Below are 25,995 nucleotides of genomic sequence, written 5' to 3'. Positions count from 1 at the left end.
CCAACCTTCGTGTCATCCGCAAACTTACTAGCCCACCCCTCCACTTCCTCATCCAGGTCGTTTATAAAAATCACAAAGTAAGGGTCCCAGTACAGATCCCTGAGGTACACCACTGGTCACTGACCTCCACGCAGAATATGACCCTTCAACAACCACTCTTTGCCTTCTGTGGGCCAGCCAGTTCTGGATCCACACTGCAATGCCCCCTTGGATCCCATGTCTCCTCACCTTCTCCATAAGCCTTGCATGAGGTACCTTATCAAATGCCTTGCTGAAATCCATATACACTACATCTACTGCTCTCCCTTCATCGATGTGCTTAGTCACATCCTCAAAAAATTCAATGAGGCTTGTAAGGCAGGACCTGCTCTTAACAAAGCCATGCTGACTATTCCTAATCATATTATACCTCTCCAAATGTTCATAAATCCTGCCTCAGGATCTTCTCCATCAGCTTACCAACCACTGAGGTAAGACTCACCAGTCTATAATTTCCTGGGCTATCCCTACTCCCCTTCTTGAATAAGGGAACAACATCCGCAACCCTCCAATCTTCCAGAACCTCTCCCATCTCCATGGACGACACAAAGATCATCGTCAGATGCTCCGCAATCTCCTCCCTCGCCTCCCACAGCAACCTGGGGTACATCTTATCCAGTCCCGGCGACTTATCTAACTTGATGCTTTCCAAAAGTTTCAGCACCACCTCTTTTCTAATATTTACATGTTCAAGCTTTTCAGGCTGCTGCAAATCCCTACTACAATCCCCCAGATCTTTTTTCCGTAGTGAATACTGACGTAAAGTATTCATTAAGCACCTCCGCTATTTCTTCTGAATCCATACAGACTTTCCCACTGCTGCACTTGATAGGCCCTATCCTTTCACATTTCATCCTCTTACTCTTCACATACTTGTAGAACGCCTTAGGGTTTTCCTTAATCCTGCACGCCAAGGCCTTCTCATGTCCCCTTCTGGCTCTGCTAATCTCTTTCTTAAATTCCTTCCTTTTAGCCTTGTACTCCTTCAGATCTCTAACATTACCTAGCTCTCTGTACCTTTTGTAAGCTTTTCCTTTTGACCAGATTTATTATAGCCTTCATACACCACAGTTCCTGTATCCTATCATGACTCCCCTGTCTCATCGGAACATGTCTATGCAGAGCTCCACCCAAATATCCCCTGAATATTTGCCACATATCTTCCGTACTTTTCCCAGAGAACATCTGTTCCCAATTAAATCTTCCAATTTCCTGCCTGAGAGCCTCATAATTCCCTTTACTCCAAGTAAACACCTTTCTAGCCTGTCTGTTCCTATCCCTCTCCGGTGCTAACGTAAAGGAGATAGTGATCATAATTCTATCAACAAGATGTTCACCCACTGAGAGATCTGACACCTGACTAGGTTCATTACCCAATATCAAATCAAGCACAGCTTCTCCTCTTGTAGGTCTATCTACATACTGTGTCAAGAACCCTTCCTGAACACACCTAACAAACTCCACCCCATCTAAACGCCTCATTGTCTGGAGATGCCAATTGATGTTTGGGAAATTAAAATCCCCCATCACAACCATAGAACCATACAGCACAAAACAGGCCCTTCGGCCCACCGTGTCGTGCCGTCCATCAGACCACCCTCACACTACCTAACCCCTTCCTCCCGCATATCCCTCTATCTCACATTCCTCCATATGCCTCTCCAACAAGCTCTTGAACCTGTTCACTGTATCTGCCTCCACCACCACCCCAGGCAGTGCATTCCATGCACCAACCACTCTTTGGGTGAAAAACCTCCCTCTGACATCTCCCCTGAACCTCCCACCCATAACCTTAAAGCCATGCCCTCTTGTCTTGAGCATTGGTGCCCTGGGAAGGAGGCGCTGACTGTCTACTCTATCTATTCCTCTCAATATTTTATATACCTCTATCATGTCTCCTCTCATCCTCCTGTTATTCTCTGTTATTCTCACACCTTTCTTGGATCTGCTTCCCTATCTGCTCCTCAATAACCCTGTCGCTATTGGGCGGCATATATATATAAGAAAACACCCAGCACAGTTATCGACCCCTTCCTGTTCCTAACCTCCACCCACAGAGACTCCGTAGAAAATCCCTCCACAACGTCCACCTTTTCCGCAACCGTGATACTATCTCTGATCAATAGTGCCACTCCCCCACCTCTCTTGCCTCCCTCCCTGTCCTTCCTGAAACATCTAAAACCCGGCATTTGAATCAACCAATCCAGCCCCATAATGATGATACAAATACAGTATTTCTGCACTAGGTGATGTGTATTTGGAATGAGCTGCCAGAAATTGTGATTGAGGTGGGCACATTAGTTACATTTAAAAGCTATCTGGATAAGTACATGGAGAGGAGGGGTTTAGAGGGTTCTGGGCCAAATGTGAGCAGCTGGGACTAGCTTGCTGGGTAACATAGATGGCACAAAGCTATGCTGACTATCCTTAATCTGTCCTTGTCTATCCAAATGCTGCTAGATCCAGTCCCTCAGAATCCCCCCCAGTAACTTACCCTCCACTGATGTCAGCCTCACTGGCCTGTAGTTCCCTGGCTTGTCTTTGCTGCCCTTCTTAAATAATGGTGCAACATGATCTACCTTCTGGTCTTTGGGAACTTCACCTGTGGCTAAAGGTGATGCAAATATCTCTAAGAGCTTCCACAGTTTCTTCCTGAGCTTCCCACAAGATACGAGGATGCATTTGTTCAGGCCCTGGGGATTTATCCACCTAAGTGTGCTTTAAGGCTGCCAATACCTCCTCTGGTAATTTATGGTCCAAGACATCACAGCTTATTTGCCTCAATTCCTTAGTTTCCATGATCTTCTCCACAGTAAAAACAGATGAGAAATATTTATTAAAAATCTCATCCATCTTCTGTGGCTCCACATATAGACAGCCATGCTGATCTTTAAGGAGATCTATTCTCTCCCTGGCCACCCTTTTAATATTCCTGTAGAATCTCTTGGGATTTTCCTTAAACTTGCCTGCCAGATCCATTTCATGCCCTCTTTTTGCCCTGCTTATTTCCCTCAAGTGTACTCAAACACTTCTTCTCGAGGGATTTGCTTGATCCCGACTGCCTAAATCTAATGTATGCCTCCTTTGTTTCACTACTAAAGCCTCAATATTTTTCATCAACCAAGGTTCCTTAAACTTGCCAGCCTTTCCCTCCGCCCTAACAGGAATATGCTGTCCCTGAACTCTTGATATTCCAGTTTTAAAAGCCCCCCATTTGTCAGATACCCCTTTACCTGCAAAGTCTCAGCCAATCGACCTCTGCAAATTCCCATCTAATGCCTCAAAAATTGGCCCTGACACTGTTTAAGACTTTAACCTGTAGACCTGTCCAATCTTTTTCCATAACTATTTTAAAGCTAACAGAGTTATGGTCACTGGTCACCCACTGACACTTCAGTCACTTGCCCCACCTTGTTCCCTAAGAGGAGGTCTAGTCTTGCACCTTCTCTAGTATGGCCTCTATATAATTAAGGAAGTTTTCTTGGTTACCCCTTTCCTTGTTACCCTTTTGCTCTTAATATACTTACATACAGAATCTCTTAGGAGCCTCCTTTACTTTATCTGCCAAAGCTATCTCATTGTCCCCTGGTTTTCCTCTTAAGTATACTCCTACATCCTTATACTCAAGAGCTTTGCTTGATCCCAGCAACCTATGCCTCCTTTTTCCTGACCAGAGCTTTAATATCCCTTATCAGCCTGTGTTTCCTAATCCTGCCAGGCTTGCCCTTCACTGTAACAGGAACGTGTTTGGCCCTGAACACAGCCTATCTCACTTTTAAAAGCCTCCCACTTACCAGGCATTCCTTTACCTATAAACAGCCTCTCCCAATCAACCTTTGCAAGTTCCTGTCTAATGCCATCAAAATTATCCTTGCTGCAATGTAGGACTTTAACTTCTGGACAGCTCTATCTTTTTTCCATAACTATTTTGAAACTAATATGATTATGCCCCCCACTGACACTTCAGTCACTTGCCCTACCTCATTTCCCAAGAAGAGGTCCAGAATTGCTCCCTCCCTTGTAGGGCCATCTACATATTGCTTGAGAAAACTTTCCTGGACAGACTTGGCAAATTCCATCCCTCAACGCTGTAGTAGTCCCAGTCAATATTAGGGAAGTTAAAATCACCTACTATTGCAACTGTATATCCTTACAGCTCTCTGTTGGGAGGCCTATAGTACAATCCCATCAAAGAGATCACCCCCTTCTTATTTCTGAGTTCCACCCATATAGCCTTACTGGGTGATCCCCCAGGAATATCTTCTCTAAGTACTGCTGTGATGTTCTCCTGAATAAAAAAAAATTCAACTCCCCCTCCTCTCTGACCTCCACCTCTGTCACGCCCGCAACATCTGTACCCTGAAACATTGAGCTGCCAGTCCTGCCCATCCCTCAATCATGTTTCTGTGATAGCTATAATATCCCAGTTCCATGTACCCAATTTTGCTCTGAGTTCCTCCTCCTTACTTGTATTAAAATAAATGCAGTTTAGTCTATCAGACCTTCCTCATTCCCTGTCCTGCCTACTGAACTTGCTTGCTTTGACATCTATATTTGCCTCAGCTTTCTCATCTGCCACACTATTGCTTTGGGCCCCACCCACTTATCAGACTAGTCTAAACCCTTACCAGACTATACTAATTCAATTTACCAGCAATTGGTCCAAAGCCTTCTATGCCTTGGTGATTCAAGTGCTCCTTCAGGTACTTTTTAAATGTTTGAAAATACCTCCCCTACCATCTCCTCAGGTAGCACATTCCAGATTTCAACCACACTCTGAGCGAAATAAAATTTCTTCACATCCCCTTTAACTGAGTTGCTCCTCATCTTACACCTATGGTCTCTGATTGTAGACATTTCTGTTGTGGGGAAGAGTTTCTCTTTATCCACCCCATCTGCCCCTCATAGTTTTGTTTACCTCAACTAGCTGCCCCTCAGCCTCCTCTCCAAGGAAAACTCAGCATATCCACTCTCACGTCATAACTAAGATGAAAACATCCCAGTAGATCTCCTTGCCAGTGCAGTCACATCCTTCCTTTAGTGTGGTGACCAGAACTGCACCCAATGCTCCAGCTGTGATCTAACCAACATTTTATGAAGTTGTATCATGACCTTTATGCTCTTATCTTCTGTGCCCTGGCTAATGAAGGCCAGCATCCCATATGTCTTCTTCACCACCTTATCCACCAGTGCTGCCATCTTTAGGGATCTATTTTGTTTGAAAAGGCTCTGCTGAAATGCCTTGGGATGTATTTCTACATTGAAGATGCTTCATTACTGTATGTTTTGATTTTGAAGTTAGCAGTAGTTTGCAAAAGCAGAGCTTTGCAAAAGCAGAGCTTTTGAATGGGGGGGTGCAGAAGCAATTGTGGTGAAAGGGAGTGTTTCTGACCAGATTTTCCTTATGTGGTAGAGTCTCTGGTGGTTGATTAATTGAAAAAATATGGAAAGGGGAACAAGGAGATACAGAGACACTGTATATACAAAGCACCTCTTTACCTGCATGAGGATTAATGAATATGACAACTTGCTCAACAATGAAAAAGAATGTATTTATAAAGCACTTTCAAGGCATCATACCATCCCAAATTATTCTGCTGATTATGGAGTTGTTTTGTTTTGAAGTTTAGTTAATATTTTAATTCAGAGGAACACAGCAAATAAGCTGCTTACAACAGACTCTCATAAACAACAATGGCACAATGTTCACATAATCCATTTTAACAATTCTAATTAAAGGATAAGTTGTAGTATTCTTTGTGTAGCACTGCAGAAGCTTCTAGATGCAGTTGAGAGGGTAGACAGGACCCTTTGTTTATCAACTGATTTGAAAGATGAGCAGTCTCTCCAAGATATACTGAAACACCAACTAAATTTATGGACAAATCTTGGTGTGACTTGAACTTTAAGCTTTCTGATTCAGAGCCAAATATGCTATCAGTAAGTCAAAGAAAACACTTTACAAAAGACAGTTATTACGATGGGATAATAAGAACATAAGAAATAAAAGCAGCAGAAGGCCATTTAGTCTGCCCTGACATTCAATAAAATCATGGCTGTTCTTTCAATTCAGTCCTACTTTCCTGTATTAACCCTATATCCAACAATTCCCTTAATATCTGACAATCTATCAACTTTCTTAAACACACTGAGTGACCAAGCCTTCACACACTCTTGGGTAGAGAATTCAAAGGTTTGTTCTCTGGGGTGAAGAAATTTGTTCTCCTCTCTGGCCTGAATGGCAGACCCTTAATTTTGAGACTTCAGTTCTAGATTCCCCTGCCTAGGGAAACATTAACTCTGCCTTACCCTGTCAAGCCCCTTAAGACCCCACTATATGGTTCAATAATTTTGCGCCTCAAAATTCTGAATTCAAGAGAGTGTAGGCCTAGTCTGTTAAATCTTTCCATGTCATAGCCAGAGTCATACAGCACGGAAGTGGGCCCCTCAGCTAGTCCTATTTGCCTGCATTTGGCCCATATCCCTCTAAACCTTTTCAATCCAAGTTCCTTTTAAATGTTGTTAATATACCCGCCTGAACTGCTTCCTCTGGCAGCTCATTCCATATGCTGACCACTCTAGGCGGAAAAGTTGCCCCTCAGGTTCCTATTAAATCTCTCTCCTCTCACCTTAAACCTATGCCCTCTGGTTCTTGATTCCCCAACCCTGGGAGAAAGACTGTGCACATTCACCCTATCTATGCCCCTCATGAGTTAATACACCTCTATAAAAATCATCCCTCATTCTCCTACCCTCCAATGAAAAAGTCCCAATCTACTCAACCTCCCTCCATAACTCAGTTCCTCAAGACCGAGCAATAGCCTTGTAAATCTCCCCTGCACACTTTCTAACTTAATGACATCTTTCCTTTGTGACAAATCTGGCATTTTAGGAATCAATATGGTGAATCTTCATTGCAACAATATCCTTCCAGAGGTGGGGAGACCAGATCTGTACACAGTATGCTGGATGCATTTTTAACAGGGCCCTGTATAATTAGAGTAAGGCATCACTATTCTTGTACCTAAATCTTATTGCAACAAGATCCAAAATGCCATTTCCCTTCCTAATTGCTTTGTGTAGCTGCATGTTAACTTTCCAAGTTGCATGGGAGGAAACTCAGTTTTTTCTAAACACCAACACCTTCAATCTGTGATCCAGGGTTTCGACTGGAAACATCAACAATTCCTTACCTGCCCCCACCCCCCCACACCCCACCCCACATTAGATGTTGTTTGATATTTGCTGAGTTACTCCAACAGATTGAAGGTAGCAAAAAACAATCTCTCCCTATTTAAAGCTTAACTCTAACTTTTTTTTACCAAGGTGGATAATCACACATTTTTCCACATTACATTCCCTCTGCAATACCTTTGCCATTTCACAAAGCCTATCTGTATTCCCCTGATCTCTGTATCTTCCTCAGAGCCCATATGTTAAGGAAAGAAATCTCTTGTTCTCATTTACCCAATTTGTGCCTCCAGTTTCACTTTAATGTGGTTGACATTCAGCTGATATCTGGAGTGGCCAAACAGGTCTTTTCAGATTATTAGGCAACAAGGGATGGGTAATAACTGCTGGCCATACCCACATTCCATGAATTTTTGTTTCAGTAAATCTGGAGGATTGACATCTGCTTTCCCAAACAGAGACTGATTTACTGGTGAAGGCAATTTACTTTCTATTCCACCAAGAATGGATTCTTTGATATGTCACCAAAGACTCTTGTAGATTTCTACAGATGTACAGTGGACAGTATTCTGACTGGTTGCATCACCACCTAGAATGGAAGCTCCAAATGCACAGGATCGCAAGAGGCTGCAGAGGGTTGTAGATTCAGCCAGCTCCATCACGGGTACAACCCTCCCCGCCATCAAGGATATCTTTAAGAAGCAGTGCCTCAAGTAGGTGGCATCAATCATTAAGGACCCTCAACATCCAGGACATGCCCTCTTCACATTAATACCATCAGGGAGGAGTTACAAGAGCCTGAAGACCCACACTCAACATTTTAGGAACAGCTTCTTCCCCTCTGCCATCAGATTTCTGAACGGTCCATGAACACGACTTCGTTATTCCCCTTTTGCACTATTTATTTATTTTTGTAACTTATAGTAGTTTTTATGTCTTGCACTGTACTGCTGCCACAAAACAACAAATTTCATGACATATGTCAATGATAATAAACTTGATTCTGGTTCTGATTCAACAAAGAAATTCCATGCTGTGTTTGCTGTCTTTTAATGCAGTGGTTTTCAAATTTTTTGTTCAGATGACTCATTTTAACTAAATGGTTCATTCACGTGGATTGAATAATAAGCTCTTCAGTTCGTGGACTGGCATTTATTTAAAGGAGCAGAGATAACATTTTTTTTTAAACATCCCACAACCCACTTGAATGTCACAGCCAACTGTAGTGAGGCAGTTAGCGTGATGCTATTACAGTGCCAGTGACCCGGGTTCAATTCTGGCCACTGTCTGTGAGGAGTTTGTACGTTCTCCCTGTGTCTGCATGGGTTTCCTCCGGGTGCTCTGGTTTCCTCCAATATTCCAAAGACATACAGGTTAGGAGTGGGGGCATGCTATGTTGGCATCAGAAGCGTGGTGACACTTGTGGGCTTGCCCCAGAACACTACGCAAAAGGTGTATTTCACTGTGTGTTTCGATGTATGTGTGACTAATAAAGATATCTTAAAAAACTGATGCCTTCTGTAAGGCATCTGTAACTGACTGTCTGTAAGCAGTGCAGTTAGTACTGGTTCCCTGCTCTCCCATCTTAGCCCTGAAAATAATTTTTCCTCAAGTGTTATCCAATTTCTTTTGAAAGCCATGATTGACTCTTTTATTACCACCTCTACAGAAACTAAAGTTCCAGCTCATAACAATTCTCTGAAAAGTTTTTTCTTCCTTTGCTCTCTGTATCTTCTGCCATCAACTGGCCTGAACAACTGAGGTGAGATGATCAATTGTTCCTTGTCTCAGAGTTTATGGAACACATCTTCAATGCCAAGTTCATTAATAAATCATATAGTTTTTATTTTGGGGTGACTATGTTTGGCTGCAACTAGAAAGATAAACTGGTATAAAACCACTTCAGCATACATCAATGAAAAGTATTCCCTTTACAAAGACTTAACCGTGGAAAATTGATCAAGAACTCTGAAATATAGTAGTAGCGTGCTATGGACAAGTAGAATATGAAAGTAGTGTCTGGTGCTGTTGACATCTAGGATTTGATAATTAAGGATTGTACTCTGTGTGTTTAACCATAGAACAATACAGCACAATACAGGCCCTTCGGCCCACCATGTTGTGCTGACCTTCAAACCACACCTAAGACTATCTAACCCCTTCCTCCCACATATCTCTCTATTTTAAATTCCTCCATATGCTTATCTAACAATCTCTTGAACTTGACCAATGTATCAGCTTCCACCACCACCCCAGGCAGCAACCACTCTCTGGGTGAAAAACCTCCCTCTGACATCTCCCTTGAACTTCCCACCCATTACCTTAAAGCCATGCCCTCTTGTCTTGAGCATTGGTGCCCTCCTAAGGAGGCGCTGACTGTCTACTCTATCTATCCCTCTCAATATTTTATATACCTCTATCATGTCTCCTCTCATCCTCCTCCTTTCCAGTGAATAAAGCCCTAGCACCTTAAGCCTCTCCTCATATTCCATACCCTCTAATCCAGGCAGCATCCTGGTAAATCTCCACTGCACCCTCTCCAACGCCTCCACATCCTTCCTATAATGAGGCGACCAGGACTGGACACAGTACTATAAGTGGTCTAACCAGAGTTTTGTAAAGCTGCATCATTATTTCACAGCTCTTAAACTCGATCCCACTACTTATGAAAGCTAACATCCCATAAGCTTTCTTAACTACCCTATCCACTTGCGAGGCAACTTTCAGTGATCTATGGATATGAACCCCCAGATCCCTCTGCTCCTCTACACTGTCCACTTGTACTCTGCCTTGGAGTTTGTCCTTCCAAAGTGTACCACCTCACACTTCTCCGGATTGAACTCCATCTGCCACTTGTCAGCCCAGCTCTGCATCCTATTTGTAAGCTTCGACAGCCCTCCACACTATCCACAACACCACCAATCTTTCTATCATCTGCAACTTGCTAACCCAGCCTTCCACCCCCTCATCTAAGTCGTTAATAAATATCACAAAAAGTAGAGGTCCCAGAACCGATCCCTGTGGAACACCACTAGTCACAGCCCTCCAATCTGAATGCACTCCCTCCACCACAACTCTCTGCTTTCTACAGGCAAGCCAATTCTGAATCCACATGGCCAAGTCTCCCTGGATCCCTTGGCCTCTGACCTTCTGAAGAAGCCTGCCATGTGGAACCTTGTCAAATGCCTTACTAAAATCCATGTAGACCACATCTACTGCACTACCCTCATCAATCTTCCTGGTCACCTCCTCAAAGAATCCTATCAAGCTTGTGAGGCAAGATCTTCCCTTCACAAAGCCATGCTGGCTGTCCCTAATCAGTCCATGATTCTCTAAATGCTCATCGATCCTATCTCTTAGAATCCTTTCCAACAGCTTACCCACCACAGACGTATGGCTCACTGGTCTGTAATTCCCTGGACTATCCCTACTACCTTTTTTGAATAAGGGGACAACATTCGCCACCCTCCAATCCTCCGGTAGTGTATTATGGATATGTTGGATAATATAGATATCTACGTTAGTATGAATATACTGGAAACAATATTTAGGAACTTACCATAAGCATGTAGAGTGCAAAGTACCTGTATATCATAGAATAGCATGCATATGTGCAATGTCAGTTACGTGGAAAATATTAATTGTACTGTGAAAACTGGATATAAGATAACAAGAATAAATAGGATACAAATAGATTCAACGGGGAAAAGAGGAGTAGTGATACAGACAGTTTTCTAGGAACGCAACCCTCCACAATGCAAAAGGACAACCCACCATGTTGTATTACAAGACCTAGAACAATGTTGTGGCATCCACTTGAACAGCTTAATGGAATAACCCAGAGGAGGCGTACATGATATAGAAGGAGGAGGAAATTAAATGGGGTGCTAAGGAAGTTGAATATCAGTCCTTCTGTGGCAGAGTCATAGAGTCATACAAGCACGGAAACAGGCACTAAAAACCAACTCATCCATGCCAACTAAGGTGCCTACCTGAGCAAGTCCCGTTTGCCTTGTGTTTTACCATAATCCCTCTAAAACCTTTTTTATTCATATACCTCTCCAAATGTCTTTTAAATGTTCTAAGTACAACCCATCTCCACCATTTTCCTGTGGCTGCTGGTTCCATATACCCACCACACTCTGTGTGAAAAACTTGCCCCTCAGGTCCCCTTTAAACCTTTCCATTCTCACTTTAAACCTATGCCCTCCTGTTTTAGACACCCAACCATGAGAAAAAGACTATTTACCCTATCTATCTATGCTCTTCACGGTATTATAAACCTCCATAAGGTCATCCCTAAGCCTCCTTTGCTCCATGGAACACCATCCCATCCCATCCCTGTGGCATATTTCTGGTCATAGGCCTTCTATTTGAAAAACAACCCTCCACTACCACCCTCTGACTCCTACCACCAAGCCAATATTGTATGCAATTGGCTAGCTCACCCTGGATCCATGTGATCTCAGACAAGTGTAAAGTGATGCATTTTGGGAATTTAAACCAGGGCACAACATACACATTGAATGACAGGGCCCTGGGGAGTATTGTAGAACAGAGAACAAGTACAAGTACATTATTCCTTGAAAGTGGCAACACATGTAGACAAGGTGGTGAAGAAGGTGCATGGCATGCTTGCCTTCATCGAACATCATATTACAGCTGTACAAGACATTGGAAAGACTGCACCTGGAGTATTGCATGCAGTGCTGATTGCCATACTATAGAAAGGATGTGAGGGTAAAAAAAAGATTCACAAGGATGTTGCTGACATGAATTGGTAGAAGTAGGTACAATTACAATATTTAAAAGACAATTTGAAGGGTCATGTATAGGAAAGGTTTCGAGGGATATGGGCCAAATGCATACAAATGGGATGAGCTCAGGAAGACGCCTCATAGAACATAGAACACTACAGCACAGTACAGGCTCTTCAGCCCACAATGTTGTGCCGACATTTTATCCTGCTCTAAGATCTATCTAATCCTTTCCTCCCACATAGCCCCCTATTTTTCCATCATTCATGTGTCTATCTAAGAGTCTCTTAAATGTCCCTAATGTATCTGCCCCCACAACCTCTGCAGGCAGTGCATTCCACGCACCCACCACTCTCTGTGTAAAAAATCTTACCCCTGACATCCCCCTTTATACCTTCCTTCAATCACCTTAAAATTATGTCCCCTTGTGTAAGCCATTTTCGCCCTGGGAAAAAGTCTCTGACCGTCCACTCCATCTATGCCTCTTATCATCTTGTACACCTCTATCAGGTCCCCTCTCATCCTCCTCCTCTCCAAAGAGAAAAGCCCTAGCTCGCTCAACCTATCCTCATAAGACATGCTCTCCAATCCAGGCAACATCCTGGAAAATCTCCTCTGCACCGTCTCTAAACCTTTCACATCCTTTCTATAATGAGGCAACCAGAACTGGACACAATACACCCAAGTGTGCTCTGACCAGTGTTCTATAGAGCTGCAACATCACCTCACGGCTCTTGAACTCAATACCCCGACTAATGAAGGCCAACACTCCATACGCCTTCTTAACAACCCTATCGACCTGCGTGGCAACCTTGAGGGATCTATGGACGTGGACCCCAAGATCCCTCTGTTCCTCCACACTGCTAAGACTCCTGCCATTAACCTTGTATTCGGCCTTCAAATTCGATCTCCTGAAGTTTATCACTTCACACTTATCTGGGTTGAACTCTATCTGCCACTTCTCAGCCCAGCTCTGCATTCTATCAATATCCTGTTGTAATCTACAGCAACCTTCTACACTATCCACAACACCACTAACCTTTGTATCATCAGCAAACTTACTAACCCACCCTTCCACATCCTCATCTAAGTCATTTATAAAAATCACCGACCTCCAGGCAGAATACGCTCCATCTACCACCACCCTCTGTCTTCTATGGGTGAGCCAATTCTGAATCCACACAGCCAAGTTTCCCTAGATCCCATGCCTCCTGACTTTCTGAATAAGCCTTCCATGAGGAACCTTATCAAATGCCTTACTAAAATCCATGTACACCACATCCATTGCTCAACCTTCATCAATGTGTTTTGTCACATCCTCAAAGAATTCAATCAGGCTCGTGAGGCACAACCTGCCCCTCACAAAGCCATGCTGACTGTTCCTAAACAGCCAATGCTTCTCCAAATGTCCATAAATCTCTCTTTAAGAATCTTCTCCAGTAATTTGCCCACCATTGAAGAAAGACTCACTGGTCTATAATTCTCAGGGGTATCTTTACTCCCTTTCTTAAACAAAGGAACAACATTTGCCACCCTCCAATCACCTGGCACTACTCCTATGGCCAGTGAGGACGCAAAGATCATTGCCAAAGGTGCAGCAATCTCTTCCCTCACTTCCTGTAATAACCTTGGATATATCCCGTCCGGCTCCAGTGACTTATCTATCCTAATGTTTTTCAATAGTTCCAGCATATCCTCTTTCCTCACATCGACATGCCCTGGCATATCAGTCTATCATATGCCATCCTCACAAACGTCAAGGTCTCTCTCTCTGGTGAATACGAAATCAAAATATTCATTAAGGACCTCCCCTACCTCTTCTGACTCCAGGCACATGTTTCCTCTTTTATCCCTGATTGGTCCTACCCTCACTCTAGTCATCCTCTTATTCTTCACATACGTGTAGAATGCCTTGGGGTTTTCCCTGATCCTACTTGCCAAGGACTTCTCATGCCCCCTTCTAGCTCTCTTAAGTCCATTCTTTAGCTCCTCCTGGCCACCTTGTAACTCTCCAGAGCCCTGTCTGATCCATGCTTTCTAAACCTCAGATAAGTTTCTTTCTTCCTCTTGACAAGATATTCTACATCTTGTGTCAACCACAGTTCCTTCGCTCTACCATCCTTACCCTGACTCAGTAGGACAAACCTGTCCAGAGCCCCATGCAAGTGTTCCTTAAACAACCTCCACATTTCCACTGTGCGCTTCCCCAAGAACATCTGTTCCCAATTTACACTCCCAAGTTTCTGCCTAATAGCATCATAATTCCCCCTCCCCCAGTTAAATACTTTCCCATATCACCTGCTCCTATCCCTCTCCAAGGCTATGGTAAAGGTCAAGGAGTTATGGTCACTATCTCCAAGATGCTCTCCCACCAAGAGATCTGAAACCTGATCATGCTCATTGCCTAGTACCAGGTCTAGTATGGCCTCTCTAGTCAGCCTGTTCACATACTGTGTCAGGAATCCTTCCTGTACACACCAAACAAACTCCATCCCATCTATCCCCTTTACACTAAGGAGGTGCCAATCAATATAAGGAAAGTTGAAATCACCCATGACCTCCCCAATATCTGCCTCCCAATCTGCTCCTCAGCGTCTCTGCTGCTATTGGGGGGTCTGTAGAATACTCCCAATAGAGTGATCGCTCCCTTCGCCTCGGTAAACATGGATGAGTTGGGCCAAATGACCCATTTCTGTGCTGTATAACTCTATGACTCTATAATCTTCTGGACAAGCCTACCATGCAGGACCTTGTCTAAAGCCTTGGTAGAGTTCATGTAGACAACATCTACTGCCCTGCCCTCATTAGTCCACTTGGTCACCTCTTCAAAAAGCTCAATTAGATTCATGAGACATGATTTCCCATGCACATAGCCATGTTGATTATCCCTAATCAGTCCTTGCCCTTCCAAATGCAGATAGATCCTGTCTTTCAGCATACCATCCAGTACTTCCCTACCACTGATGTTAGACTCACTGGGTTGTAGTTACCTGGCTTGTTCTTGCAGCTCTTTTGAAATAAAGGCACAACATTAGACACCCTCTAGTCTTTCAGTGCCTTACCAAATGCTAATGAAGATACAAAAATTTCTGCCAGGGCCCCAGCAATTTCTTCCCAACATCATGATATTGGAACAGAGCACATCTCATCATTTTAATTTTAATTCTATTTACCCTTTTCCATGGTGACTCTGAAAGGCAATGTAATTCCAAGTGAAGTACACTGATGCATGAACCCATGATCTCTGGAAACAGACGTTCCAAACATAACAGGAAGTCCAACATATTTTCCTGTTAATGTAATTTTTAACTAAACACAATAGATGCTGGAAGGCAATTAGTTTGTCAAAAATACATGTTGCTCGTGGTAGGAATATTATGTATCAGATGGTTCAGGCTGTTATCTGGCATATTGATTGAATTACTTGCTGGAGTTGCTCGGTTTCTGGGAAACAAGAATAATAAGCTGTTATTTCCCTTCTTTTATCAATTGGCATGTTTTTTATTCCCTTCTGTGTATTTTCTCAAGCATATGGTTTAAATATGAGCAAGCTTGTGACATGTCAGTTTGACGTCATAGTTTGGTGCAAATTGTGGATCCTCTTGGGTACTGTTAATTGTTTTAAGAATAAGGTGCCCTAACTGGTTGTGTAACTGCTGTGTGATACCTGTCTTAGAATGGATTCAGAGTTTCTACAGTATGAGTTAGACTATTATCCAGTCACTATTTACCAGTTTATGTGTGTTCCACTTGCTTTTATTTTCTACCACCTCTCCATCACAGGACATCTTTCTTTAACTGCAAGGTAAGCAGTGAAAAGTTAGTCAGTAATGAGTAATAACAAGTTCTATCATTTGACTATGTGATTCCATTATCTACAATCTGGAACTTGGATGTTTGTGTGCACAGATACGTTTTTAGTCAACTAATTGGTGGCAAGGCAAGTAAAACATGAATGATATGTCAAAAAATAATGCAGCAGTGGGCAATTATCTATCATTAGCTGTACAGTCTGGTTGATGAATACATTTAAAGCCTTAGAAACTGCAATTATATTGAATGGAGAAAAAGGAAACTGGATGATCGGTAACTTTTTTTGCAGATATATTCGCAAATCTCCACCTTCAGCATGTATAAGTCTAGTCCTTTTAAAAATGCTGAAGAAAATTCAGATTAATCTGTAGAAACGAAATCTAGCTGGTAGATTATTTTTTTCAGTTTAAGCAAACAAGGTTAAATATATATTTAGTGTAAACTCATTCAATGGCATTTTAGTAATGATCAAAAGTGAAAATCAGGATTTTCTTGCAGCGACTGAATTTGAAGATACTCTTTCAAGAGCTGTGCCATTTAACATCAATAAAAGAGAAAAAAATAACAATATTGGAATTGTTCTGCACAGCTGTTTTGCACTGTGAAATGGCTCAACTGTACAATGTGCTTTATCATATGATATTCTGCCATTTCCTGTGATTTAGAGACCTTTTAAATTCAGGGTCCCTTTACTGTTTAATTAGCTAATTTAATTGGTAATTTGGTAAACCTAGTTGAAAAAGATGTGAGATCATCATTAAAATAAAACCCACTCTTTTGTTAAATAGAGTTTTTTTTACAAGAGATGACAGAGAACCATTTTAAATGAGACAATTACACCTAACATTTCATGTCTTATCTCTCAGTTCTCAGGCACAATTTTGAAGTAAGGGATTTTCCCCTAATTCATTTTCAGATTATAAATACTCAATAATCTTAATGAACATTTAAAACAGAGATATAAAAAAAAATGGCAGTGAAGCACAGACAAGAGGTTGCAGAAGTTCAGTGATGATGAGAAGAAAGGCAAAATTGTTCTTGGCCATGACCACTTGTTATAAGTCTCCTTAAAGTTCCAAGATGAAATGTCTCTTAACCTCACATAGCTGAATATGGCATGAAGCATCATGAAGCTCCCTCGCCATTCCCACCAGTACTATTTTCAGAGATCATTGACTGATTGGATAGTTAGTTTATTTCTTCCACAGTTCTACACTGAACAATTACAATGTTTCCAAGAGATAGGTGTCATCAGGAAAGTCTAAGGTGTATAATGGTTGAACAGTTTCTTAATCTCCCATAATAACTTCACCTAAGTTTGTCTCTTGAGCCTCATAATTATTTTTGTAGGAATTATAAGCAGAGGTTGGACAGGCTGGGTCTGTTTTCTCTGGAGCAAAGGAGACCGAGAGGTGACAGGATAGAGGTAAATAACATTATGACAGGGTAGATAAATTATGATAGGGTAGATAGGCAGAGTCTGTTTCTCATGGTAGGGTGTCTAAAACTAGAGGGCATGGAGTGAGGAGGTTTAAAGGAGATCTGAGAGGTAAATTTTTCACATGAAGAGAATTTGATAACTGGACTGAGCTGCCAAAGATGGTGGCAAAGGCAGGAATAGTAATAACATTTAAGAAGCATCTGGACAGGTACTTGAATGAGCAAGGAAATGGAATTAATGCAGGCAAATCGGATCGGTATAAACAGACATGATGGTTGACATAGATGTGGTAGGCCAAATTGCCTGTTTCTATGCTTTACTCTATGACTCTTAAGTGGCAACTGCTAATCAAAAAATCGATAATGAGAAAGAAGAATGAATATGAAAGTAAACTAACCAAAACATGTATAAAAAAATCATAAGAGCTTCTCCAACTAGGTAAGAAAGAAGAAGATTGAAAATATTTATGAGGCCCAAGAGGCAAACTCAGTAAAATTATTTTAGCAAGTTAAGAAATTAATCAACTATTAAACAAACATTTTGTATCCGTCTTCACTGGGAGACCAAATAAATGTAGCAAAATATTTGGGAATGAGGAGTCTAATAACAGTGAGGAAATTCAAGTTACTAGAATCAAAACGAAAAAAAATTAATAGTAAAGTACTGAAGAATTTAAGGTGACTAAAAGCCAACAAATCCTATAACTTGATGGCTTGTATCCTGTGGTTCTAAATAAAGGTGGCTACTAGTGAAAGAATTAACCAAAATTCTCAAGATTCTGGAACAATTCCAGCAGTTCAGAAGGAGGCAGAGGAAGAGTTGGGATCTGTAGACCAATTAGCCTGACATCAGTTTTCAGGAAAATGAGGGAATCCATTATCAAACCACTGGTGAAAAAGAACTTAGAAACTCATACAATATGGCACCTTTTAAATTAACAACTGGCCCAACATCAATAGGCCTTTGTGGGAAAGAGTTCCAAACTTCCATTGCCATATGTATAAAGATGTTTCCTAACTTAATTTCTGAAAGCAAATTTCTGCTGGAGGAACTCAGCAAGTTGAGCAGCATCTGTTCAAGGAAAGGAATTGTCAAAGTTTTGGGTCAAGACTCTGCATCAGGACCAAGAATGGACAGGGAAGGTAGACAATATAAAGAGGAAAGGGGAGAGGTGAGACGGGTGATTGGTGGACCAAGGAAGTGGAACCAGATGGGGGGAGGGGGAGGGTGGAATTGGGAGACAGAGGCAGATAGGTGATATGTTGATGCAGACGAGGGAAAATAAAAATGAAAAAAATGGTGGGGCAGATGGAGCTGGGTGGGGGGAGAGGAGATGAGGTTGGGGACAGAGGCTGGAGGGTGATGAGTGGGGACACAAAGGCTACAAGTGCTGAATTCTGACAAGTAAAGAAGGTGATAATGGGAACTATTAGGGGAGAGATGGGCAGATGGGACCAGGTGGGGGAGGGGATTCAGTGTGTGGATGAAGCCAGTAGGAGGAGGAGGATGAAAATGGGCACTGGGGAAGCTGAAGGGTGGTATAGAAAAGGGCAACAAGAATGGGAGGACCTGGGGTGGATCAGAAGGAGAGAGAGAGAGAGAGAAACACAGGAGGTGAGGGTTACCTGAAATTGGAAAATTCAATGTTTATACCATTGGGTTGTAGACTACACAGGCAGAATAGGAGGTGTTAATTTTCTAGTTTGTGCTTGGCCTCAGCCTGGCAATGGAGAAGGATGAGGACAGACAGATCAGTGTGAGAATGGGAAGGGGAGCTGAAATGGCATGCAGCTGAGAGCTCAGGATGGCCATTGCGGACTGGGCGCAGACGTTCTGCAAACTGGTCACCTAGTCTGTCTTTGGTCTCGCCGATGTAGAGGAGGCCATATTGAGAGCATCGAATGCAGTAGACGAGGTTGGAGGAGGTGCATGTGAATCTTTGCCTCACCTGGAAGTGCTGTTTAGGTCCCTGGAAGGTAGTGAGGGATGAGGTATAGGAACAAGTGTTGCACCTCCTACAGTTGTGGGGTAAAGTGCAAGGAGTCAAGGAGGGTGGACCAGGGTGCCACGGAGAGAGGCAGAAAAGGGTAGGAAGAGGAAAATATGATTAGTGATGGGATCCCATTGCAGCTGGTGGAAATGACGAAAGATGATGTGCTGGATGCAGATGCTAATAGGGTGAAAGGTGAGGACCAGGGGAACTCTATCTCCGTTCTGTTTGGAGGGAGAGTGGGTGAGAGCAGAAAATCTAAGAAACGGAGGAAATGTAAGAGAGTGCTCCATCAAGAAGGGAAGCCATGTTTCCTAAAGAAGGAGGACATTTCAGATGTCCTGGAATGGAAGGCCTCATCTTGAGAGCAGATGCAGAGGAAACAGAGACACTAGGAGAAAGGAATGGTGTCCTTTCAAGAGACGAGGTAAGAAAAGGTGTAGTCAAGGTAGCTGTGTGAGTTGGTGGATTTTCAGCAAATATTAGTGGGTAGTTTGTCTCCTGAGATGGAAGCAGAGAGGTCCAGAATAGGGAGAAGATGTCAGAAATGGTCCAGATGAATTTCAGAGATGGGTGGAAGTTGGTGGCTAAGGTGATAAAATTGATGGGTTCCGCATGAGTGCAATCGCCAGTGTAATGGAGAAAGAGCTAGGGAGTGATAACAGGGAAGGCTTGGAACAGGGACCGTTCCACATAGCCAATGAAAAGACAGGCATAGCTAGGGCCCATGCGGCTGCCCATGGCTACATTTTTGATTTATAGGAAGTGAGAGGAGTCAAAAGAGCAGTTGTTCAGGGTAAGAACACATTCTGCCAGGGAAACTGGTTGGATCTTTGTAACAGAAAGAAGTGGAGGGCTTTAAGACCTTCCTGATGGGAGTAGACGTATATAAATAATGGGCATCCATGGTGAAGATGAGGCACTGGAGGCCAGGGAACTGGAAGTTGTCAAAGCGACAGAGGGTGTGTGAGGTGTCCCGGATGTAGGTGGGAAGGGACTGGACAAGGGAGACAGCATAGAGTCAAGGTATGAAGAAATGGTTCACTGGGCCAAGAGAAGGCAGATACAATGGGCCTGCTGAGGCAGTCCTACTCAGGGGCCTTGGGTAAGAGATAGGAGGAAATCTGGGTTAGGGCACTATCAGTTTGGAGGGCGTGGAGTGGAGATCTCCTGATGTGATGAGATCTGTGATAGTACGGGAGACAATGGCCTGATGTTCATTGGTGGGATCCTGCTCCAGGGTGAGGTCAGAGGAGGGGTCTGAGAGCTGCTGTCTGGCCTATGCAAGGTAGAGGTCAGTCTGCCAGGCTACAATGCCACCACCCTTGTTTGTGGGTTTGATGACTAGGTTGGTGTTGATCTAACGTGAGCGGAGCTGCAGGTTCAGACAGGGTGAGGTTGGAGGGGGTGAAGGGTGTGGAGAAGTTGAGGTGGTTGATGTCACAATGGCAACTGGAAATGAAAAGGTCAAGGAGGGTAAAAAGGCCCAAAAGGCATGTCTAAGAGGAAGGGCAGAGTTGCAGGCATGACAAAGGGTCATCAGTGGGAAGTGAAAACACCTTGCACATGTTTTTTTCTGAAAATCCATTGATGCCTGAATGCTATTTTGCATGAAATAGGAATTTTTAAAGGAGGGAATTTTTCATCTCTCTCCAGATACATGTTCCTTCTGTTTGGAGGTTTTCTTATGGCAGCTGTTTCTATGGGACCCTACACCATTCTGGTACTCATACCTGCTGTTCTCTCAGTGATACTCATACACTCTCTGGAGCCCAGCAGTGTCCACAAATGGACCTTCCTCACTCAGATGACATGGCAGACCCTCTGCCATCTTTGGCTACACTACAAAGATTATTATCTTCAAGAAGCTACTGACATTAAGTAAGTGTGTAACTTTTAAACATGTTGAAAACATCCCTTGGTAATTATTTGGCTCATTATTACTGTAGTGTTGCTCTCACCTGGTTCTATGACCATGTTCTCCTTGCTGTACCAAGATTCTGTTAGTTTGCCTCTGCAGCTGTCCTGCTGTCTATTATTTCTTCTGTTTCTTTTATTTTATATTCAGTGCTTTTGTATTTACTTCCAATTCTATATGTTCCCAGCTTTATCTTAGAAACTGGGTACCTGTATTGAAGTCTCTGTGTAGACAAAGGTTTGTAAAAGCCTTGCAATGCCAGTGTTGCTTGATGGAGAACCAACGTGGTTATTGGGTCTGCTGAGAATCTGGGGACTCGGACTTCTGGTATCCAAGTGGAGGTTTGCATTAATACTTGATGGTCTGGGTGAGATTCCCACCTCTTTGAAAACTCTGCAGTAGGCTCTGGGCATAAGTGCAATGATACACACTTGATCTCAATGAAAGGTAACTTAATTGCACTGAAATTGAATGCTCACTACCAAGTTTTGCCTCATGCACCAAGTACTAAAAGAGAGACCATGTTTTCCTCATCTGTATTAGCAGATCTACATGTACATAGAAACCAAGGCCTGAAATTTACAGGGAGGGAATGAGCTGGCCAGGAAAATTTGTGGTAGGAGACAGGAGCCACAGGGTGAGCAGCAGATTGTGCTGAAGAAATTTTGTTATTAGCAAGAGGTTTGCTTAAGGGACAAGTAGGAGGACAACTGCTTCTCCTGGATCTCAAGGTCCATTCTAAACAACACTTGTATTCCATACATAACCAACTGCTGTTTCCATTTGCTGCTGTTTCCCAAGCCCAACCTAATCTGACCAGACATTACATTTAAATCAGATTTCAAACTACCCTGATGGAAAAGACCTGCATTATATAAAGGACTATTCATGGTCGTAAAGCATTCCAAATCACTTCATAGGCAACAAAGTACTTCTGATGTATGGTCACTACAGGAATTTACCACAAACAACACTGCGAAAGTGTCCAGGTAATCTCGTCATAGGTGTACCCTGTCATGTCTGAAGTAGCTTGTTTATCCACAACCTCAGTTTTTTGTTTTTTAACCAAATCTTCAATTCATGTTAATATATTATCTCCAATCCCATGGAGCCTAAGCTTAGTCATAGAGCCATAGAGCTATACAACACAGAAAACAGGCCTTTGGCCCAACCCGGCCATGCCGACCAAGTTGCCTAACTGAGCTAGTCCCATTTGCCGACGTTTGGTCTATATCCCTTTAAACCCTTCCTATCCATGTACCTGTCCAAGTGCCTTTTAAATGTCATAATTGGACCCTCCTCTTCCACTTCCTCAGCCAGCACGTTCCATTCATACACTACTCTCAGTGTGAAAAAGTTGCACCTCAAGTCCCTTTTAAATCTTTCCCCTCTCACTTTAAGCATATGGCCTCTAGTTTTAGACTCCCCTACCCTGGGAAAAAGACTGTGGCTCTTCACCTTATTTATGCCCCTCATGATTTTATAAACCTCGATAATATCACCCCTCAGTCTCCTCTGCTCCATGGAAAAAGTCCTATTCTATCCAACCTCTCCTTATAATTCAAAGTCTCCAGTCCCAGTAATAACCTTGATACTTGTGTAAAAGCAAGGAAGTATTGCTAAACCTTGATAGAACATTGGTTAGACCTCAACTGGAGCATTATGTTCAGTTCAGGGCACCACACTTTTGGAAAAATGACAAAGCATTAGGGAGGTTACGGCAAAAATTTCCAAACATGACAGGGAATGGGGGAATTTGATTTTGTGGAAAATACAGAAAAATTGGCATTGTTTCAATTAGAGCAGAGAAGTTTAGAAGAGGACTTGATGATGCTATTCAAAGGCATGAATGGTTTTGAATGGCTAAAAGGGTTTAAAGGGAATGATAAAAGAACTAAAAGTGGCACAAGGAAACATGTTCTACAGGGCAAATTGTTAATGATTTTGAATGCATCTGCTGAAACAGCAGTGGAACCAGATTAACTTGTAACATGCATGTGAAATATTGATATATACTTGAAGAAGATAAATAGAAGGCCATGGGGAAAGAGCAGGGATGATTAACTGGAGAGCACCAAATTGCTGATGTAAGTAAGATAGGTCAAATTGTTTCCTGTGTAGTCTCATTCTATGATTCTACTTGATAGGAAGTCCAGGACAGAAAGCACATAATGAAGGGACAATTAGTACTTGGAATGTGCCTTGAGTGGGTGGAGAAGAGCTGGTGGCAAATATTCATTAATAGGATGTGTCAGCATTTAATTCCCATCCATAATTACACTTAAACTGAGCAGCTAACTGGTCCATTTCAGATGGAGGTTAATAGTCTGGAGTCATATAGTTAAAAACATGATTTTCTTCTCTAAAGGACAGTGGTGGTGCAGTGACACAGCTGGTAGAGCCACTGCCTCACAGCTCCAGTGACCTGAGTTTGATTATGAACTCTGGAGCTGACTGTGTGAAGTTTGCATATTCTCTCTATGGGTTTGCATATTCTCCCATGGGTTTCCCCTAGGTTCTCCGTTTCCTCCCACATCCCAAAAATGTGTGTTGGTAGGTTAATGGGCCACTGTATATCACCCTTAGTGTAGGTGAGTGGAAGAATTTAGGTGTGGTTGATGGGGACGTGGGGAGAATGAAATGGGTTATGGTAGGATTAGCATAAGTGTGTCCTTTATGGTCAGCATGAACTCATTAGGCTGAAGCATCTCTTTCCATGCTCTATTTCTCTATAACATTAGCCAAATAGTTGCATTTTTTTTAACAAGATTTAAATAATTTCATGGTCACTATTGTTGATACTAGCCTTTTAATTTCAGAATTTATTTATTTAACTGAATTAAGATAGTGTTGGCAGCTACATATACTCCCTCATTGATACTCATCCCTCTGGATCATCAGCCCAGGCCTCTAAAGTGCTAGTCAACCACTTTGCTTCTGTAACCAAATAGTAATGAGTAACGGAGAAGCAGTGGGAGGATGCGGTTGGTTGAGTGAACTCTCTCATCTATACTTATGATGGGAATTATCAATTCTTCGAAGTATTGTGCACTGATTGGACAAAGGGGCCAACACTGAAGCAAAAGCATCTCACAATCCATCTGATACTCTGTTCTCATATTTATGCCTTCTATTTTCACTTAAACAAGAATTGTTCCATCAACAGTTGAATTTACCATTGTAAATGATTAATTTAATGCTCTAGATTTGAGAGGTCTCTACTTGACTTCACTTTCAGATTCTTAATAACACTGTCAAGTCTGATGCTGTTAACACAAAGAATAACATCAACGTCATTGGATGTTCATGAAGGTGAAATCACAGTTCCAATTAGAATTATGCAGAGAAACCTCCTGGATTCTGAATTGCTCCATGGTTTTCTGTTACATCTTAGCTATATGCTGTATTTTCCTGCACTATTTGGAGGGCCTTTGTGCACTTTTAAGATATTCAAAATTCATGTGGAAAATCTGATAAGAACTGAGCAGAAATGCATCACCAGTCCTTTGTGGCCATTTTTTAAAAAGTGCATATTATTTTTTCTCTTGTCGAGGTTGAGAATGCTTGTAAGAAATTTTATCCTTGACCAAGGGCCCCTTCAGTGGAATGCTCCTAAAGACATTTTATTGATTTGGATTACAGCTTTAATGTTCAGATTAGCATATTATTCACAATGGCTTCTCAATGAATCTCTTAACAATTTAATTGGCTTGGGACTGGAAAACAAGAAGACTGAAAAAGCTACACTCTCTGATACTGATATCTGGACACTCGAAACAACCAATAAGATATCTGAACTTGCTCGAACATGGAACAAAACCACAGCTAATTGGTTGAGGAGGATGGTGTTTCAACGCAGGAAAGTTCAGCCTCTGCTGTCAACATTTGCTTTTTCAGCTTGGTGGCATGGTCTTCACCCAGGACAGATCTTTGGATTTATTCTGTGGGCTATCACAGTTCAAGCAGACTATTATATTCATCGACATATGAATCCTTTTATTGTGAGATCAAGACTTCTGAGATTTTTCTACAAACCTCTGACGTGGGTGCAAACGCAGCTGGTAACTGCATATATTTTGGTAGCTGTGGAACTACGGAGCTTTTCTTGTGTGTTGGTCCTATGTAAGTCTGCATGTGCAGTCTGCCCATTACTGTATGTACTGTTGCTGATATGTATGCCAAACATGCCAAGCAGAAATTAAAGGTCATTATCAATTTACCACATGCTTCTTCCATATTCACTTAACCTGTATCTGGTAATGTGATTTCCAGCTTTCAAATCGTCTGCACTTTGCCATTATATTAGTCCAGACTGCTTAAGAAGTTTAGTGACTAGGGAACGAGATATTGCAGAAATTAGAACCTTTAGGGAAGGAGGAATTTGGAAGAGCCATGGACTTGTATAACAGAGAAATGGGCCTTTCAGCCCTTCACATCCATGCCAACCTTTTTGCCCATGTACACTAATCACATTTGCCAGAGAGGGTAAGTCCCAATACATAGATGTTAACAATGTGCTTATTTCCAGTTTAAGTGGAGAGGGCTGGGATCAGGCAAGTAACCAGCTTACAACAAGTGGGTCAGTAATTTTAGTATGTCAACAAGGCCAAGTGCATCCAATGATAGCAGTTGTTTAGTGTTAAGGGGAATATTTCATGGTACTTGGTAAGCCCGACAGCTGAAGGTGGTGTGAAGTGCGGTATACAGTTGGGTAAGTGCTTTTCCAGCACAGCTTGAGACAGGAGAAACAGGAATGTATCTTCTGGCGCTTCAAGGTAATTTGTTGTGATGATTGTTCCTCACCAGGATCTCTAGAATTGCAGCCTCAGGACTAACGATCTCAAGA

At 42.4% G+C, this 25,995-nt stretch overlaps 1 protein-coding gene across 1 annotated transcript; it reads left to right on the top strand.

The window, feature by feature from the left end:
* Nucleotides 1–15,664: 15,664 nt before the first annotated feature.
* mboat4 (membrane bound O-acyltransferase domain containing 4) lies at nucleotides 15,665–25,395 on the top strand. Its single transcript, XM_052020007.1, is given in 4 exon segments — nucleotides 15,665–15,792; nucleotides 20,888–21,112; nucleotides 24,388–25,336; nucleotides 25,339–25,395. Coding segments are annotated over 4 exon segments (1,359 nt in total).
* Nucleotides 25,396–25,995: the final 600 nt, after the last annotated feature.

The sequence above is a fragment of the Pristis pectinata genome, chromosome 7, assembly GCF_009764475.1.
Source record: "Pristis pectinata isolate sPriPec2 chromosome 7, sPriPec2.1.pri, whole genome shotgun sequence".
NCBI lineage: Eukaryota > Metazoa > Chordata > Chondrichthyes > Rhinopristiformes > Pristidae > Pristis > Pristis pectinata.
Note: the sequence above shows the minus strand (reverse complement) of the source record. Positions and strands in the feature narration are given on the sequence as shown.